Here is a 21,322-nt window from a genome sequence, read left to right as displayed (position 1 = left end):
CTTCAGATCTTAAGGGGAAATGTTTACCTGGACCTAAGCAAGATGACTAACTTTTTGTCTCCACCAAACCAAAATCTGCTCTACATTCCTACTGCTCTGACACTGTGACAAAGCTCAGTAGTCCAAAGGATGGATGCATAGAGCTGTGCCCACAGTCTGGCCCCTAATCATCAGGAGAATGCTTTTAAATCCTTGCATACATAGAACTAAAGAGAAAATAACTGACTGAGGGAACTGGTAAGCACTGTCACCATCCACAGCTCATGAATTAATACTCAATTGAGAAAAATAGTCATCAGAGACTCTCAGCATAGGAAAATTAGGCCAGTTAAGTGTGGCAAATTGATGCTACCATATGTTTACTTTTTGCCCCTCTGGCTAGCCAGTTGATGTGTTAGAGCTGAGATGGAAGGTTTGGGGTCCACAGGCTGCAAAGGTTAAGCTTTGGCCTGATTTAATTACCTGAATCCTGATCTTATTTTTCCATCAAAACTTTTAGGACACTTACTTTCATATATTTGAAACTATGCATGCTATAATTTGAAGCAGTGTTAACTGAACAGTACCTCCAAATAATTGGAACCTGACGGTAATAAGTAACATTAACATTTGACACTACACTGGGAAGTGAATGCTTTGGAGATGAAAGGCTGTTGGATGATATCCACACCCCATGTCCCCATGGGGCCCTATGTGACATCCACTTTGGGTGGTTGTTTTCATGGGAAGGGGGTGGTAGGAGGGGAAGACGTGCATCCCCATTTCTTTGTTTTGACATAAATATGAACACTAGAGAAATGATGCTGTCAAACAGGCAATAAAGCATCTATGGCCTATTAACAGAACTATAAACATTCAACAACTTAAAAAAAAGAAAGCACATCAGGGAAAACAAACATGAGGTGCACACATGCCAAGCGGTAGCTGACACGGATGAAAACAAATGTTAACATGGGAGTGGAACTAGAACAGATGGAGAAGCCGAGTCATGCAGTTAGCACTTGTTCACCTGACTGCCCAACAGATTCAGCAGTGGAGAGAGCACTAGTGGACCTGGAATGACGTCGAGAGGCTGCAGGTAAAAGGAACGGCAACACCCACAGAATTAACACACAGGAACCAGAGGAAAGGCAGGGACTGCTACCAACAAGGCCGCATTTTCTCATGAAAAGAAATGGTGCTGGATATGAATGGACAGTAAGCGGCAACCCCCAGACTCCATGGGAGCTGCTGGCTCTCACACAGCTCTGAGACACACAGGCACAACAGAGGCACTCTTGCTGGTGCCTCCCACTATGGATGCATCCTCCAACTCGGACTCTAGGTTTAGATTCACGCTATGAAGCCTCTATCAGCCAGTATGGAAATGTGTCAAATGAAGCACATCAGGAGTCTCCAAGTACTGTCTAAACCCCTGAGTGGATAGCAGGAAGATGGATTTTTAACTCAGCTCACGAGATGTGTCATCAGTATGTGATGCATATGCCACCATGCTCCAAAAACAAAGGCAGGGAGTTCATAATGTTCCTTCAACAGAAATTGAATGAAATCACAGGAAGGGGGTTCAACAACTGGAATTCCATTTTCCCTGGTCAAAATGTTTGTTGTTCTGTTGCACAAATGTCCTAATTAATGTACTTGTTTAACTGCTGGAAATTCTGTGGTATTTAAGTTTAATGACCTTCCTTGGAAAGGCAGTTGCAGTACTCTGTTTCTGAGCACTGGCTTGGAAATATAACCTTTAAGTCCTGGTTTGATTATAGCTAGCTATAGCACCTCAGACAATATACTAAACCTCTTTGGGTCTCAGTTTCTTCATCCATAAAATGGTGCCAATAACAGTACCTACCTCTTGGTTGTTACTGAGAAGATAACAGAAATCACACATAAAGCACTTAGTTTAAACCATGCCAGGCACAGAGTCGACAGTGGTGGTCACATTAATTAGTAATGGTGGTGGCAGTAACTGTTAAGAATCAACTCCAATGTACATTCAGAAATAAGAATATTATCAGCAAGTAATCATAGTAAGTATATTAATTAACCAACCCGAAGAAATAAATACTAAACTCTGTCCTCGTGAGGAAAGAGAACAGCTTTTAGAAATAATTATGAAATAAGAGACTTGGTTCAAAACACTAATGTATTTAATTATAGTTCCATGAAATATATGGTTCTGCATTATCTCAAGAAAAGAACCCAAAGATAAAATGCTTCCATTCCTTAGTCTGAAAAAAGTGATGGTGATTAGACCATATAAGTTAATAGATTTCACAAGGTCATACTGAGGAGTTACCTTTCATCCACATTACTATTCTGTATACATTAACACATTTAGTCATAAAATATCAAAATCTCAGATTCTTCCACTATTTTTTAAAGATCATGTTACTTTATAAGAATGTACACATCTGTGGTATATGTGGTAGCAATTATAAGAAAAGGTTATTTGGTCAACAAAATGTTTACCAGCTTACAAAAAGACTATCCTTCCTTTCTCAATATTCACAAAAGTAAAAATAAATAGGCAATCTCTAAAACAATATAATAAACTTACCACTTTCCTAAATATGGAAGTTGGTAAAATGTTTTTTAAGACTGAAACAAACCACACATCTATCATATTAGTATATCAGTACTGTATTTTGATAATTTAAATTGGAAATGGCAACATCTGATCTGTAGTTTCCTAAGTAAGTAGTCCTTTGCTTCTATTTCAACAGAATATTCTATAATGAATTTGTTGTGCAATGCATCCTTTGTCATGTTCACAGTGAACACCCACCGACATCATCCAAGATGGACCCACTTATGTACAGAGCCTGATTTACAGCAGAGTTCTAGAGTTCTTTATTTCATTCAACGATTACCACTTTAACCATTATTCATACACATTCACAGCAGTAAGATGCTTTAAAACAATCATGCAAACCGAAAACAATGTATACAGCCAGCCCTCTATTCACCAGTTCCACATCTGTGGACTCAACCAACTACAGGTGAGGGAAGAAAAAAAATGTCTGTCCTAAACACAAACAGACCTTTTTTCTTGTCATTATTCTCTAAGCAATATAGTATAACAATCATTTATAGAGCATTTACTTTGTATTAGGTATCAGAAATAACTTAGAGAAGATTTAAAGGGGGATGTGTAGATTATTTGCAAATACTATGCCATTTTATATAAGGGACTTGAGCATCTGTGGATTTTTAAAATATTTATTTATTTATGGTACTGAGGATGGAACCCAGGGGCACTTTACTCCTAAGCTACAGCCCTTTAAAAAAAAAATTATTTTTAAACAGGACCTTCCTAAATTGCTGAGGGTCTCGCTAAATTGTTGAGGCAGGCCTCAAATGTGCCATCCTCCTACTTCAGATATTGAGTTGCTGGGGTTACAGGCATGTGCCACCGTGCCTGACTAGCATTTCTGGATTTGGTATCAGCATGGGGTACTGAAATTAATACCCTGGGGACATGAGGAATGAATGTATTCACTGAAACATAACTATTCGTTACCTTTTTTCCTTTATGAAGGGTTTTCCATGTAAGTTGATCTAAAGGGGCACTGACAAATCTAATTTCCAACAGCAGTAGGAAGTGGTTATTAAAAATGAATGAATAAAAGAATGAACAGAGAATGTGCAATAAGTTACCTTGGGGACAACCTTTTGGAATGTGTCTCTGTATTCTCAGGTCCTAAGCCTGGAAGTCCCTGACCCAGAAACAGCTGTTGAGCACTTTCTACTGTGCCAAGCGCTGCAGGCCTTACAAAATCATTTCATATATTTTTGAGGAACAAAACGAGTTATCAAAAGTACTTTCAAATAAGGCAGGTTTGAAGTCAAACCTGGATTCAAACGCTGGCTCTAGCCACTGTGTGGCCTGGAGAATGTGGCTTAGTTTCCATTCGAGTCTGATGATGGTACCACCTATCCCAGAGGGTGACCAGAACCACAAGGTGTTATGCCTGTTGACTGCTCTGAATGGCACAGGTACACATGGGACACTGTTGTATGAGTTTAACTCAACGGAGGGAAAGGCTTGGTATAAAAATTTAGCTTAAGAGACATTCCCTATTGCTCGGACCACACAAAAAATATGAGCTGATGCTAATATATTTCAACATTTTGTGTTATCATCAAGACAGTCAAGCAGATCTGCTTACCCAAAGAGTGAAAGACAGATGCCATTACTGAGTTACTCAGTGTTCAACAGGAGTTCAAGAATGCAGCATGCCTTGCCTGATCCACAGACCACATGCCAGATTACAAAGGTTGCTTCCACAGATAATATTAAAAATATCAGCACATGTATAAAATAAAATTGCTTAATTGCTTCTAAAAGACAATATAACCAATAGGACAGAGTGAATTATTTATCTACAGATTATCTGGAAGGTCAAATAGTGGGCAAGGATGCATAGATACAGCCTTAATTTACAAGGAAAAATCACCAGTTCATTCAGAAGAAAAAAAAATCATTGCCACCCCTGTCTCACTGAGAATTCTGCTCTAATGCTTCAGGTTTCTATGGAATACCTGACTTGCTCTAGGTAAAGGTGCCCCACTCAGGGGCTCCTGCTAACCAAGTGGAATCACTACGTCAAGGGAATCATCTTCTAGCCGACTAGAGTGGTGGCATCTGTGACCTGCTCTTTTTCAGAACCTCATAAAGGATCCATTGGTCATGAAAGCATACATCTAGACTTTGATTACTGACACTGATTGGGGACAAAAGACATCAGAAGAAGTACACAATGTTAGCAGGAGACAGAGGCAAATATAAAGACCTTATGCTTTTGATTTAACATCCCTCTCCTAGAGTGACACATATTTTTAAAAATCAGCTGCATAATCCTATAGTCAAAATCACAGACTGCTGGAGTCCATGCTTCACGTAATCATTTTAGGTCTAGGTCTAATTATTACAAAATGCTTTCTACTATGTTCATCAAGGGGAACATATACAGCATTCAACATGCCAAAGAACTAAAAAAATAATTACTGAAGAATATGAAATATTCCTTTTCATAAAATATGTGTTGATCAGATTCCTTTGGGAATTCTATAAATTGTACTAGGATAAAATGATATATTACATGCCTATTTTAGAGAAAGGCAAGACTATTAAAACTAAAAAGGAAACTCATCTAGTTTTCTAAATGTTATCGTGGCTGTACTTTTTTTCCTCGAACTACATTATATATAAATTGATGTCTAGTAAAACTGAAGGCAAATTGTAGAAATTTAATGACTAAGGATCAACTTTGGGTTAACTTTACTTTCAAGCAGTGATTAACTTGAGTTTTTTGCCTCATGTTGGAAATCGCCACATGGAGGGGCTTGCCTGGTAGCAAGTGATTATAATGACGACAGTAGAGTGAAATGGTGCTTTTTTCCTCTAGTATGTGAAAACTGGGAGTTGCTGAAATCCAAGCATGCAGAGGGGACAACAAAGGGTGACTAAGGAAGAGGAAAGAGAAGAAAGGATCACAGGACAGCAGGGAAGCAGGTCATTCCACCCAGCAGTGTCTCGGACAAGCATCAGGAGCAGGGAGAGGAACCTGCTCCTGGGCAGCGCCTCCGTGTACTCACCGAGTGGAGGGAAGCCCCGAGCGGGGCTTGTATCTCGGCTGCTCTCACGGCTGGTATCGCGGCTGCACCCCTGACTCATGCTGGGTCGAGGGATACGGCTGCTCCGTGCTAGCGTGCAGCATGAGGGGTTTCAGAGAAGGTGAACAAGTTTAATGAAGACAGAAAACTCACAAAACATCAGTCACATTCGGTTAATGTAATTATGACATTGTCCACCCTGGGAGTCCAGGACTGGGTCATCTATCCGAGCTGAGGTCTGATTGTTGTACCAACAAAGGGGAGTCTGGATAAATGGAATTACGCTCAGTGCCTCAGAAAGCTGGGAACTTTGTGTGAAGGAAGAATTACACCTAAAGGTAAGATGAAAAGAAACCTTTCCAAAGAACAAACTGGCTTCCTAAAGCACAAGATCAAAAGCTTTTGGTTTTTATGGCTTTGGCAAACTTCGACAAGAGGACAAATCACCAAAGTTGTTTTCATAGGTATCTGGTTCTTAAAAGACAATTCAATTTGGATTAATAACCCCTGAAATCCACAAACTCACCCAATTAAAAGAAAGAAGGCTAGCCTCTCCCAGGCCTTCTTTAAACAAGAAGCCTTAAAAGGCTTGTATAACTGGAGAGATAGCCAACTTGAGTAAGAGTGTAGGTGCTTCAGACATACTTAATGACCTAAGCCAACAGAAGTAAAGAGACTTCTATCTTTTCATTTTCTGATGCCAACATTTTAAATGTGCTGCTTCTACAGAAATCCAAATAGAGTTGCCTGCAGTCCCTTCTAAGCACCTCCACCGATCCAGTCTTACACACCAAGCCTACACCAAGTGGACTGATAATCTCAATATTCAGGTGAAAGATCCCTCCACTGATCTGAGGCCAGCTAACTATGATTATGTACAGATAAAGTTTATTATTCTCATGTTTTAAACACTGAGATTATAAGACATATTAGCATGCATTGGCTAAGGTCTAATAATAATATGGCTGAAGCTCAGAAAGACCATGATACCCTTGTTTCTCAATTTAATCTGTGAAAACAGAAATAAATTACTGACAATATATTCCAAAACAACATCACATACTGATGTGTGTAGGTGGAATGCCTAACATACCAGCTTACAAAGACTACATATTTCCATCTAGTGAGCTCTGTCACTTCCAGACTGCACAAAAATGGCTTTCCTGGAGGTTTGGGAAACTGTAAACTTGACCCACAGATGTAAAAACAAATACATTATCTATACTGCAATGAGTACACCCTATTATTTTAGAGCCAAGATTTATTGTACAAACTATAACAAGAATGTACTACTAACCAGAATCTTGAAACTCACTGAAGTTTTGTGAAGTATATGAAAGTGAAAAATGAAGTCAAATTCCTCTTGTGCTCAGCTGCTCAGTGCATGGTTGAAAAGACCCTGAAGGTTTGTAAACGACTTAGTACTTTTCAGAGAAGGAAAGGTCGGCACATGAATGCAATCTGAGCAATTAGGCAAACAGAGTGTCACTGGAATTTCACTAGAAATCCCTAAAAACTCTCCTCAATTTTGTCAGAGTGACATGGAACCCCAAATTTTCACTCCATGTAGTAGTGACTATTTAATTAACAATTCTTGATTACACTCTAAATAGCTCCTGCGAGGAGGCAAAAGCACTAGGTGCCAAATTAAATCCTTTAAAAAAAAAAACTAAAGGGACGGGGGCTGGGGCTCAGAGGTAGCGGCACTTGCCTGGCATGTGTGAGGCACTGGGTTCGATTCTCAGCACCACATATAAATACATAAATAAAATAAAGGTCTATCAACAACTTTAAAAAAAAAACTAAAGCATCTACCAACCTGACTAATAGAGAAATTTCCTAAAATGTACAAAGCAAAAATACTGCTAATGACCAACGCTATATCTGAGTTATGAAGAGACCTCTTCAGGTCCAAGCTAACTTACTGATCCAGCCACTTGTCCTCTCTAGGTCTCAGCCTCCCCTTACAAAAATAAGAAAGAATCCCATCATTTAACAAAAGAGAGCTATGAGATAATGCATATATGTATATACTTCTGAGTTTTGTGCTGAGTGGCATATATGAAAATCTTGTCTTCATCTACCATCCACTCCAAACAGATATTCAAACAGAAAATAAAAACAGTATTCAGCCAGGCATAGTGGCACATGCCTATAATCCCAGTGGTTCGGGAGGCTGAGGCAGGAGGATCCTGAGTTCAAAGCCAGACTCGGCAAAAGTAAGATGCTAAGCAACTCAGAGAAACCCTGTTTCTAAATAAAATACAAAATAGGGCTGGGGATGTGGCTCAAAGTGCCCTTGAGTTCAATTCCCGGTAACACTCCTACCACCCCCCACACAAAAATACAATATTCATAGTTTTGATTGTAAAAGCATGCTTAGTTGAGCATTTCATAACTGTTTCTTCTTCTTCTTTTATTTTTTTTTTAATATTTTTTAGTTGTAGTTGAACACAATACCTTTATTTATTTATTTTTATGTGGTGCTGAGGATCGAACCCAGCGCCTCGCACATGCTAGGTGAGCGCTCTACTGCTGAACTGCAACCCCAGCCCCTCTCAACTGTTTCTTCTTAACATGCTTGATAACTTCTATATTTTTACCCAGATCCCAACCCTTTCCTTGAGTTCATATATATGCTACAACAGTGGGAAATAAAAGTTCTCTCTTTCTCAAATGCTGAGAAGCCTTGAAATGCTACTTGACTGGTTTTCATTTCCTGATCCTCTACCCCTACCTTCACTCTCTCTGGTGTGAATCTGGTTTATAAAGACAGTAAAGAGAATCAATAGGGATAAACAGATGGGATCTGAAATAACTGCACATGTAAACTTAACAAGGCCCACCTTCCTGTTATTTAACCCAGAGTTCACATACCTAGTTGGGCTGACAGGCTCCTTTGTCATATGGCTAGTAGTAGCTTGGAGAATTCTGTTTATAATTTGTGGAAGTGTGCCCAGAGTTGCCCCAAACCTCATTAAAGTACATCTGATAGTGACTCCAATTGTTTGAATGTTTTAAATCACAAGAGGAAAATCACCCACCAACTTGTAACTATTTCCAGAGCCTAATAATCTACAAGGAGGATTTAAAATAAATATATAAATAAATGATTTTTACAGACTCATAATAAAGTGACCAAAATTTAAAAAAAAAAAAAGATCAATAATAAGTATCTAAACTGAACATTCTATGTTCTATGTAAGAATAAGATATGGAGAAGGCATAAGGGAAAGAAACAAGGAAAGCATACTTGCCACTTGAACTTTCTAAAAGCAGTATTCCCAGGTTGCTCTTCAGTCTTTTGCTTACATAAATATACTAAGAAGCCTTAAAAAAAACCACTCGCTTGGTTTTCACTTCCTGATACTCTACTTTACCCTTCACAGTGTTTTAATGGTAATTCTGACTTTTAGCTTCTAAGGAAGGATCCAACAAGAACTCATACCCAAAGCCTAAGCATAAAAGGATTAATGAAAAGTACTAGAAGTTAAACACTTGAAACATCTCAAGGTCTACGTGTTTTCATGTCACAATTGTCTAATTTCTTAGTTGAAATGAATTATTTTTAAATTCCTGCAATATATTTTTAATCAGAAAATCTTAAGACACTTTAAATAAATATCCATAGAATGTAAGCTATAAAAATGCTAAGTGTGCCTTTTATAGCCTTCATAATAGATAAACAGGAAACAAAGGCAAGCAGCCAGATAAAATTGCTATAGGTGCTGGCTATTCATGCCATTTTATTATCTGTAAAGTCTTCACTGTCTTTAAAACACACAAAAATGAAACAATTTACAAATGTATTTTACCACTGATTAGGTAGCTTGTGAAGAAATAACCTGCCAAGAGAATAGAAGGATTTATTTTGTTTCTTGGTTATCCAACAGGAATTATGCTTAAGAAATCTTAAATGCCAAAAAAGAACCTTGGCATCAGTTTTAAAACAAATAAGAAAAAAAAGTTAGTTAAGAAATACAATTTCAAACAAAAAAGGTACAATCGAACCAAACATAATTTGTAGAGAATTAGAAATCATTATCATTGCAATTCTAAGCTAGTTTAGATATCATTAAAATTGTTGAATTAATTGTTTTGGAGATTGTGAAAAAAAATTCTTAAAATATCCCTCTTTTTTGAATATTTGTATTTAAAATTGCTGTACAACAAACCAAATGTTTAGACACACACACGTATCCAGTATACACTAAATGATCATAAAGATAAATAATTTATTGCTGAAAAATGCTAATATATCTGCTACCCTATAAATAGAATCTTTAAACAGTACTATAGGAATAAGCAGACAGAAAAATTTTGTTCAGGTATTTCTTTATATATGTGTATTCTCAATGTGAAAAAAATTTAAATAAAATATCTTCTTTAACCAGAACAGTATGTATGACCTCAAAGCTTCATTGTTCACTAATCCTCTTAATCAGCATCAAGGAAACAACTTCAAAATAATATAATACTTTAAATAACAGCTCTGTGGAAGAGACAAAGCTCCTTTTTAATTCTACTGATGCTTATTAATACTGCTTTTAAGAGTTTATAAAATGTTGTCTTTTCCACTATTCACAACATGAATATCATAGTAAGACCTTGGAATATCAGATCTTAGAGTTATATTGGAAGCTGGATTACTTCCTAATTTCAAGAAAGTAAAAATAGCATCTTTAATAATTTTTTTTTTGAATTTTTAATATTTATTTTTTAGTTTTCGGCGGACACAACATCTTTGTTTGTATGTGGTGCTGAGGATCGAACCCGGGCCGCACGCATGCCAGGCGAGCACGCTACCGCTTGAGCCACATCCCCAGCCCCATCTTTAATAATTAAACACAAAACGAAAAGTTCCTAAGCAAAAAAGAATTTTTAAAACAATAATACTAGTATGGCTTGCACCCATTCTTTAAACTTCAGCAATTAGAACTGCTGAAATCTCACCTAGATTTAAAATCAAATGTATTTTCCAAACCAAATCAGATCTGAACACTGGTATATTGCATCATCAGATGAGAAATTGAAGTATTCTAGCTTTGGCCTTTTCTCTGGTTGCTGACACATCAATACCCAAATTTGTCAGTTCAGAGATGATGCTCTGTCATGCCCAGATAAGTCAGCATCATGGAGAATTAAAGAAACCACTAAATACTTTTGCCTTGCTTGGAAATAGGAGTTCAAACCAAACTCTATGCGTTCTTAGATATTTGTCCCTGCCTTCTCGTAGCTCAGAGGGCCTTCTGGGGTCTTTGTGAGCTGAACCCCACCGGTCCTTCTGTCCTCCAGTTCCACACCCCTTGGCCATAGTCAAATGAATTGCTCAGGGTTCCCCCTTCTGCTTGACTCTCCCACTTTTGCATCTCTCTCCCCTTAGAACTCTTTCCCCTAACCTCCCTCCCCTGTTAACCCTGTACTTCACAATAGGACTTATTCTGGGAAGCCTCCCTTAACAGGAAACCTGGGAGATCTGGGGTAGATAAAGGCTAAGACATCCCTTTTTTATGGACCCAGAATAAACAGTCTTAGTATTTGCCATACAGTTTTGCATTTCCACCTCTTATCAATATATAACAAAGACTCCAGTCGGAATCTAAATCTAGTTCATTTATCTTCTAATTATCGGATCTAATGAAGTTCCCAGTACATTACAATAAATATTCAAGTCAAAATTATTGAGAAGATAAATGAATAAATGTGAAAGATAAGCCAACAGGACTTAAGGATACGATACTCTGGTTTTATAGTAACAGATTTTTACCTTAGAAAGCAGATATTGATGTGATAAAAAGTATAAATTTAAAATTTTTTGTATTCTATCACAAAAGACTTCTAATTTTATATAAAAATGTAGCACACAAATTAGATTTTAGTAGAATAAAAGATCTTTAAGTGCAGAAGTAATTCATATGACTCATATAGAATTACAGAAACTAAATACAACACAAAAAATAAATATTATCTTCATCAATTCCTAGCTTTTAGGTTTCAACAAAATCATGTCAAAAGTAACTATTCCTATTCCTTGACCACAGGTTTCACCAAATTAAAGATAAAAATCAAAATAAATGGGGACCCTAAAAACTGGCTTTGAAAGTCAATATAGGTCAATGGCTATTTAGTGTGAAATTAGTGAAAAGAGGGAAAACCTCTGCCTACTTCCCCAATTCCAATGCTTTGCAAAATGACATAAAACACGAATCTATAATGATGAAATTCTTTCACATCAATTTGAACAGTAACTCCCACAGAGTTTTTTGGTTTTGACACTTCAACGTGTCATAACCTGGATAAAGCACAAATCAAAATGTCTTTTCAACACAGCCAAAATAATAACTTGAGTTAAAAAATAGATCTCTATTTCTTACATTAGACACAGTTATTAGATTACAATAAAAATTGTGACCAAACTGGAAATGGTGTTCCAAGGTATTTGAGGATCCTTACCTAATCCTATTCGGTTTGGACTTGTTTCACGGCTACACCCCTGACTCCTGGGAATCTTGCTTCGTTTTTCTGAAGATGGTGTCACAGGTGGGCCTCTCGAAGAACCACCAGCAAGTCCACCATAGCCACTTCCCAACAATTTCCCGGGGGAACTCGACCGACTGCCAGCTAAAAATGAAGCAATACAGAAATGAATGATGGATGTAAATTGACTAATAGATTACAACAATTTCAAAATCAAGTTTTTATATATCAATTTTGATTAAATATGAAAAGAATTTTATATAAAATAGATTTTGTTGGTGGTAATACTACTTTTTAAGAAATGTATGCACATAAAAGAATATCATAAAAAGATCACATCCATGCTTAGAAGAGTTACTGGTGGAATTCTACAAAGTTGCACAATTTCTGACTCAAAAACTGAAGGCAAATGTTAGGCAAATGTTCTACCTCTGAACTATATCCCTTGTCCCTATCATTTTGGGTTTTTATTCTATCAGAGTATGTTAAAAATTTAAGTGTAACTACCAGAAGAACAGAAATATAACTGTAACAGAAATCTGTTAAGCATTAATTAGGAAAAATGGATAAAAAAAAATTGCCATTAATTTAACAAATGGAAGGGGGAAAAAAGGAGGAGAAATAGTTAGAAACATGGGTTTAAAAACATTCACAAACATTTCAGTAATCATAACAAAGGTGGCCAGATTAAATTCATCTACTAAAAGACAGGGCTTCTTGAAATGATTTAAAAACAAACAAAAAAACACATGCTGTTTTTTAAGAGTCAAATAACACATCTACAGAAAAACAAAGAAAAAACAGAATAAAGTACAGCATTTAAAAAGGATAGAGAAGGATATTTAACACTGATTTAAAAAAATAACTTTCTACGAAGGTCATAACTACAAACGTTCATGCTCCAAACAATATAGCTTTGAAATATAAAACATAAAAAAGATTAAAATGTAGGGAAAAAGTCAATTACTAACAATGTCAAGAAAGACTAACAACCCTCTCAGACAAACTGACATAGCAAGCAGATTTAATTCTATGTGTATGTGTTTTGAGTATACGTGTATATACAGTCACATGCTGCGTAACAATGTTTTGGTCAATGACAGATCAGAGCAGTAGTCCTGTTTGATTATGTGGCCTGGTGATGTTGCCATCTCAATTTGTGTAAGCATACTCAGTGATATTCTCTTATCAACAAAATCACCTAACAATGCATTGCTCAGAGTGCTTCCTTATCTTTAAGCAACCCCACAACTGTGTACGCGCGCACGCACGCACACACACACACGCACACACACGCGCGCGCGCACGCACACACACACACACCTCCTATATACATTATCCCAGCAGATAAAACATATTCTTTTCACCTTTCCAGACATAAATATTACAAGAACTAACTGCATACTAAGCCTCAATGCAAGTTTCAAAACAATCTGCAAAAGTGGAAATCACATAGACCATATTTCCTGGAAAATATGCAATACAACTGGAAATTATAAGCAACATGGTAATTTTCACTAATAGCTAAGTAGCTAAATACCAACCTAACCATTTCCTGTAGGAAAAAATTTTCTGTCAAACAGCAAAATTTTTAGCATTATACCAGTGTACACCCTAATGATCATTAACTTGGATCATGTCCTTAAGCAGAAAGGTAATAAAATTCTAAAATGCAAAGCATACATTATTATGTACCAAAACAGAATGGTCTGCAGGGCGGGGTGGGGGGGGGTCCTTTGAAACAGTACTTACCTGGAAATTTTACACACAGACAACACGCAATATATATTTTTTAAATATATTAAAATTTATATTTCAAAAATTTACATTTCATTTAGTAAAACTACTATCATTCATATGAATCAGCTAGGTGAGTATTTGCAAAAAAAAAACCACTTTAAAATGATTTAACTACATGATTGTGAAAGTCACAAAAATCAATAATACACATTACCATGAAGAACTGACTCAGGACCTATTAATTTTGCCTATAAAATTTGAGCATATAAATAAACTGCTAAGCTATGTAAAAGAGGAAAAGAAATCCATTTCAAACTCTAGTATTTGAACATACAGAAAAATGCAGGAGATTAATTAAGCTCATAAAAAAGAAAAATTAATATTGTGCAAAGAACACGGGGTAAGGGAGAATGCAAAAAAACAAAAAAGGCAAGAAGAGATATGGCTTACCACCAGCAGGGTTAGCAGATCTGGATCCTTGATTATGAGAGCAGACCAAAGGACAGGCAAAAGTGGATTAAAAGACAACACAATACAGCAGGTCAGCATGCAACACAACGTAAATGTCTCATCAACAAACACTTCAGCAAAATAGCTATTTTTCCTGGGACTAATTCCTCCTCATCTACTTATGTACATGTGTCTATTTTATACTCATCATACTATATTAGCATTTACTTCACAACTGTTCATAAAACATTAGTCTACAATGTGCCTGCCAGGCACAGTGTTAGGGTCAAGAGTTGTGGAAAAGAATAAGATCAGCATCTCACCTTTCCAGAGAACATCTCCCTCTCCAGGCCTAAGCGATATGAGGGAAGTGAGCATAATTTGCTCATTTGTGTATCACTATCATCTTCAACAGAGTAAGTATTCGACATGTATCGATGATTGGAAAGAAACTGCAACTGACTAATTTCACCTGCATGTTCTACCACTTTCTTTAATCCACAAATATTTAAAATATGCCAATTATTAAGGGCTGTAAATCTAATATTAATAAAATGTACTTAGTATTAAACAGGAACTATCAATTCTGTTTTATATACATATGTACATATACATATAGGTGCATTTATGTAGATTTCTTATTGAAATAATTGCTAAAAGTATTTAATTTATACGCATAGGCTTACGGTGCAGGCTTAACCATATGCTGCTGTTTGGTGGTCTCCCTTCCTGTGGGTTAGTCAGGCAAGTAAAATAAAGCTAAAGAGGTTTAAAGTGGAGCCCTAGGGCCAGCTTCAGTATGTTGATAAGTATACAGAATTAAAAAGCTCTACCCCACTGAGTCTCTCTAGAGAAGGAATTTTGATTTTCACCACTCCCTAAGCACAAGTAACAAATGGATTCCTAAAACCTATAGTAGGGAGGGAGGGATACAGTATTGACCTAGCTGAGGCAGGAACCCTGCAAAGGCCAATGCCAATGAACAGCAGACTAAAAGAAATGCTTAATACTGTTCAACCTTCATCTCTACAGAAGGAAATAACACTGAACAGTTAAAGGCAAAGATGGTTCTTATTGGACTAAATTTCTTTATATTGACCTTCATTACAAGACTTGAAAATTTCTGGTCAAGAAGAGTTATTCACAGTAAGATCTGACCAATGTTTATGAGGACATGGCTGGACATTCCAGGAATCACAAAAATTCAACCCAAGAATGAGTTGGGGTGCAGCTAGCTGCCAAGGCAGAAGCTTCTGGGTAATACCTACACCCAGATCTGAATGGAAAACCCAGAGAAGTAAGGCTTTCTTCGCTTAACAGAGTCTATCTAGCCTTACAGTATTCCCCATCACAGAAATCCATCCCTAGATTTCTTTCCTAAGCCTCATATTGGTCATGGATAAAGGCCACTTGATTCAGGCTGAAGCCAATATGGTTCTAATACCTGTTTCTGTTTACTGAGTGTCCATCACAGGCTAGCTTCATATTTCTTAATAAATCCTCACAAAAGCCCCATGCGGGTGGGCTTTGTTTCCACTCCATTTACAGACAGTGAAACAAAGGCTCACCAAGTTAAAACATTCATCCAACATCCCACTGGAGCCAGGATATAAAAGGAATCAGGTTTGTGTGACACTGAAGCACGTGTTTGTTGCATACTGTACTGCACCTTACCACAGATGTCAGAAAGATTCTGTAGCCTCACTAGAGGCAGCAATGGGACTGACCTTCCACTATTCTTGGCAAAAAGATCTAAACTTTTTAACATGAGGACCACAGTTGCCAAAAGGGACATGGAAAAGAATCTAAATTCATGGGATTATTTCTCCCCACACTCCCTTTGCCCTGGGGCACGCTCTTTGTGCACAGAGGCAGCAGACCACTCACGCCTACATGGAACAGGAAAGTGAGACAGCAAGGTTGGATTCAGACACTGATCAGAGAATTAATCCATTCCAGCTACACTGCTTTCCTAGCTGAGCTCTCAAATGAACTGACTTCACATATACAGAAAAGCAATCATGGAAGCGAGCAGGGGCAGCTAGGCAAAGCAAGAGCCCACACTGATGAGAAGACAGGTGCAGGCTATAAATGTTAGCACAGAGGGTTAAAGGGGGAGCATTTAATGGATTTACTTATTTACCCCTGGAAAAAACTCAGCATTCATAATTTCTGTACAGGTTCTGCCCTGTACAGAAGGGTTCCTTGTCAATAATAAAAATGGGTCACAGAACAGATAGGTTTCAATTTGAGAGACTTCAGAATGGGAAGAGAGTATACTTTAATGCTTAAACAGCACAAGGTTTAAGTCACCTGGAAAGGACACCAGATTATGACTGGAATAATCCATTTTGTAAGCTTACCAAGAAATAATGTGATTACCACAGTATCTTAGAGCCACAAAAGTGCATCTTTCCCTTGAAATCAGTTCAAATACTGTGAACTGCTCAACTGCAGAACATGCTGTTGAATGAAACTAAGGTTATCAAGAAGGAAACTAAGGTAATCTTACGCTGAGACTGTGAAACCACTTTAGCACGACTGCGGCCCCGACTGTCAGAAGGTGTTGAAGCAACATTGGTGGCACTCCCGGAGCTTTGTCGTCTTGTGCGGATGCGACCTGGAGGACATAACAAAACATGTTTCCGTAACATTTTCAGCAAGTGTGACCTACTTGAGAAAAGAACCTACATCATGAGCAAAGGGCACTGATGGAGTCAACTATGCAGGAAGCAGGGGCTTTTTTTGAACCAAGTCTCCCCCCCCCACCCCCCGCCCAAGTGAGATGTGATACCAGGATGATCAGGAATGACAGTTTTTCAAAAATTCTCCACAGGGCTTCTCTGATTTCAAGGGAGCACAAAATGCCTCTCCTGCCAATCCAATCAGAATTGGGTCTGACAGGGAAAACAGGAACTAATGTGAACTTCTTCTGCCTTCTTATATTGTTCAAAGTTTCATGTACCCCAGCATCTGGCAAAGCTTGCAGAAAAGAAATGCAGAAAAACAATCCCAAGGCCTGAAGGAGGCTCAAGAAAGAAAGGTAAGGAATAATAAAGAAAGCACAACATTAAAAACAAAACAAAAAAACCCCTGCAATCAATCACTTATAGTAGAAATTTAAGGAAAGATATACAAAAATTATAGAATCTACATGAAAATTGTTATATTGTTTACCCTATTAGAAACTATATGTCTACTTGGAATCTTCACAACGCAAGAAGAAACTTGCCATTTTAAGATGAGAAAACAGAGAAACAAAGAAGATTTGTTTATGTCACACGACTGGTTTGGATACCTGTGCCTGGCAGGTCAGCTGGCCTATGAATGAGGTCCTTTGATTCTCCTAAGTCACCAAAGCAGTCAGACAAAATGAACATGGAGAAATTACTGAGTCTGATTTCTTATTTTAAATTACAAAAAGATTTTTAAACTGAACATGTAGCCCATTTGGCTTAAAAACAAAAACCCTCTTTGCTACCCCCTTAAATCTTATGTCTTCCTCCAACATTTGGTAACATGATCTTAAACAAACTCAACTGTCCAGCATTTCCTTGCATTTCTTATTTTGTAAATAAATATACGTCCATAGCCAAGAAAATACATGGCACTGTTTTGCATAATTTAAAATTTAAATTGTATCACAAGTTATATTTTTCCCTAAAATGCACTGCTTTTGTTCAATACTGTATTTGTGAGGACACTAAGGGGATTCTTTCCATACCACTGACCAATACTCAGATTAAATTTACTTAACTCTTCTTATTGACTTACAATGCTACTTTTGTCGTCTTTTCCAAAGGTCTGACTCAATTTTTATACTCGTCACAGGTGCTTTTTAAAAAATTCTACACAGTATATTTTATTAAATTATAATTTATAACTATTATTGACATATTAAAATGTAATTAATCATTATATTTTTATCTTAACCCTAGGAATGCTGTTAAACTTTTACCAATTCCACTGACTTGTATATAGACTATTTGGAGGTATCAAAACAGAATGTTATCTACAAATAAGACGCCAACTGCTCCCCTTCAAATCATTTAATTTTTTTGCCGTTAATTGGCTATCTTAGTCATGTATCACTATGCTAAATAAAAGCAGTGAGGGTAGACAGGCATTGGTGACTCAAAACCAGATTTAAAACCAATTCTGAGCCAGGCATGGTGGCATACTATAATGCCAGTGACTCAGGAGACAAGGGCAGGAGGATCACAAATTTGAGGACAGTCTTAACAACTTGGTAAGACCTTGACCCTGTCTCAAAAAAAAAGAAAAAGAAAGAAAGAAAAGAAAAGTGAGGTGGTGGGGCTTGGCTTGCTGGGGATATAGCTCAGTGGTAGAGCACCCCAATAGTATGAAAAAAAAATATCTGGAATGTCACAGTATATACAATCTTAACAGGTTAAGAATATTCATTTCTATGCTAGTAGCTAAGAACTTTTGTCATAAATGTTCTTTGAAGTTTCTGATGCTCTGCATCTTCTGAAATAAGAGCTTTTTAACTGAATGTGAACTAAACCTGGGATATACCATGTGGTCATGTCATACACACACACCACAGAGAACATGTGCATTGCACTCTAATGCTAAGGTTAAACCAGTGAGAGGAGTTCCTTCCTTTTCTGTTCTGACTTTTTCTTAAGATTGAAATTTTTCAACACCTGAGACAACTTGTATATATAACCATCTGAGTGAGCATGGTAAGTATCTATTTTTTTAAAAAAAAATTTACCACATAACTAATTGTATATATTTATGGAATAATTTGATACATTCATACAATGTGTAATGATCAAACTAAGGTAATTATCATTTCTCGCCAATTAAACTTTAACCATGTCTTCACATTGGGAACCTCTGAATTCCTCTTTTAGGTCTTTCTAAAATGTATAACAAATTGTTAAACTATGGACTCCTTATTGTGCTGTAGAACACTAAAAATTCTTCCTCTTATCTGGCTACGTTTGGTACCTGCTGCCCAATTTCTGCCTCTCCTCTCCCCATTTCTTTTTTGGGAGGTGTAGGGTAAGAGAGTTTTAACAGATTTTTTAAAAATTGCTTTTATTTTTTAAACGCATGACAGTGGAATACATCACAATTCTTATTATACATAAAGAACATAATTTTTCATATCTGTATATAAATTATGTTCACACCAATTCATGTCTTCATACATGTACTTTGGATAATGATGTCCATCACATTCCACCATCCTTGCTAACCCCCTGCCCCTTCCCTTCCCCTCTTCCCTCCCCTCTGCCCTATCTAGAGTTTGTCTATTCCTCCCATGCTCCCTCTCCCTACAAGTTTTAACAGATTAAACTACTTAATGTAGTCTTACAACTACTCAAATTGTTTGTCTTAATAAAACAGTTTTGGGTTTTCCTGAAATTTGTCTATAATTATTTTTTAAATTATCAAAATAAGTTGTCTCCTACTGATCCACATTTTCAACTACTTTATCTTCATAGTTAACTTGTACCTTTTTTCTGCTTCAATTGACATTTCCCAAAGTTTGCAAATTTTATTAGTTTTTAAAGAATTGAATTTTATGTTTCTTAACCCTCGCCACTGAGTGTTTATTTTCTATTTTATTAGTTTTTACTCTTATCTTCATTATTTTCTTCCTACCCTTCTCTGGGTTGGCTTTGTTTGCTTTTCTAATAGACTGAAAATCAACTCCTAAATTAGTCTCTTCTAATATAAATTTAAGACTATGAATTTCCCTCTAAGCTTTGTTTTTGCTTCACCCCACAAAACCTGATAGGAGTTCAGCACATTGTCCTATATTTAAAAAATATACACTATGAATTTCATTTGATAATGTTTTGCTTTGGAAAAATGAATGGGATCATATTTCACACTTTGTGTCATTAAAAACAGCAAATGGACCTAAGATTAAAATGCAAGGGCTGGGGCTGTAGCTCAGCGGTAGAGCGCTTGCCAAGCACATGTGAGGAACTGGGTTTGATCCTCGGCACTGCATAAAAACAAATAAATTAAATAAAGGCATTGTGTCCATCTACAACTAAAAAAAATTTTTTTAAAAATGTGAAATTTGTGAAACCATAAATGTTCTAAAAGGACACATGGAAATACTTCTTTGTAACACAGTGAAAAACTTTCTATGATCTAAAAGAAGTAAAAAAAGACTGAGGGCTGAAGGTGTAGCTGAGTGGTAGAGCACTTGCTTAGCATGTATGAAACCCCAGGATCGATCCCCAGTGGCAGGAATTAATAAATCAATAAATTACTTAATATTTTTTAAATCCAAGCATGTCAAAAAAAAGAAAACCATGAGCAAATTCAAGAAAAAGTGAAATTAGGAAAATTTTTTTGCAATTTGTATCACAAAGGGCTCATTTCCTTAATATATAAAGGGGTCCTAAGAATTAATAATAAGTCCTACAACCAGTGGCATGCTGGTTTAAGAATAAGTGGAAGGATGCCCTACTGATTTGCAATGTTTTCCAATTACCATGGTGCAACTATTGCCGCCATGGTCCATTTGAGGCTATGGAACATGATTTTAGAAATCTTACAAAATCCTAAAAATTTAACAACTGGCTTTTGTGAACTGCTACAAGCCAAGCTCAAGAATAACACTGCCATAGAAAAATGGGCAAAGACCAGGAACAGAGAATTAAAAGAGAAAACAAAAATGGCTCTAAATGTATGAAAAAGTGCTCAGACTCACTATAATAAGAAAAAACTTAAGATGCCATTAAGAATACCAGTTATCACCTACCATACTGACAAAAACATCTAGAATTTGGTGACATTCTGGCATGTGGGGAAGCAGATACTCTACACTGATGAGAGTGAACATTAGAATAGCCCCCACAGAGAAATATTTGGCAACAGCTATCACAAAAGTATATACATACTTCTGACTTAACAACTCTTCTTTGGGTAATTTACCCACATGCAAAGTAATGGATATAAAGGTTAATCTTGGAAGCAGTGTTTGTGATATGAAAACACCAGAAACAACCCAAATGCCCATCAATAGGGGAGTGGTTAAATAAAC

At 36.8% G+C, this 21,322-nt stretch overlaps 1 protein-coding gene across 21 annotated transcripts in view; it reads right to left on the bottom strand.

The window, feature by feature from the left end:
* Nucleotides 1-21,322, bottom strand: part of Clasp1 (cytoplasmic linker associated protein 1) — a 271,318-nt gene that overhangs the window by 74,815 nt on the left and 175,181 nt on the right. For 12 of the 21 annotated variants that reach the window (XM_058583242.1, XM_058583244.1, XM_058583243.1 and 9 more), the window contains 3 exons: nt 16,796-16,903; nt 12,070-12,237; nt 5,599-5,706 (listed from right to left, as the gene is read on the bottom strand). In XM_058583242.1, the coding sequence (XP_058439225.1) occupies nt 5,599-5,706; nt 12,070-12,237; nt 16,796-16,903 (384 nt within the window). The remainder of the gene's footprint in view (nt 1-5,598; nt 5,707-12,069; nt 12,238-16,795; nt 16,904-21,322) is intronic. The other 9 variants (XM_046456831.2, XM_046456834.2, XM_058583252.1 and 6 more) reach the window with 1 other exon arrangement.

The sequence above is a fragment of the Marmota monax genome, unplaced genomic scaffold (genome assembly GCF_021218885.2).
Source record: "Marmota monax isolate L192 unplaced genomic scaffold, Marmota_monax_Labrador192_F-V1.1 WCK01_AAM20220418_F8-fsc00121, whole genome shotgun sequence".
Lineage (NCBI taxonomy): Eukaryota > Metazoa > Chordata > Mammalia > Rodentia > Sciuridae > Marmota > Marmota monax.
Note: the sequence above shows the minus strand (reverse complement) of the source record. Positions and strands in the feature narration are given on the sequence as shown.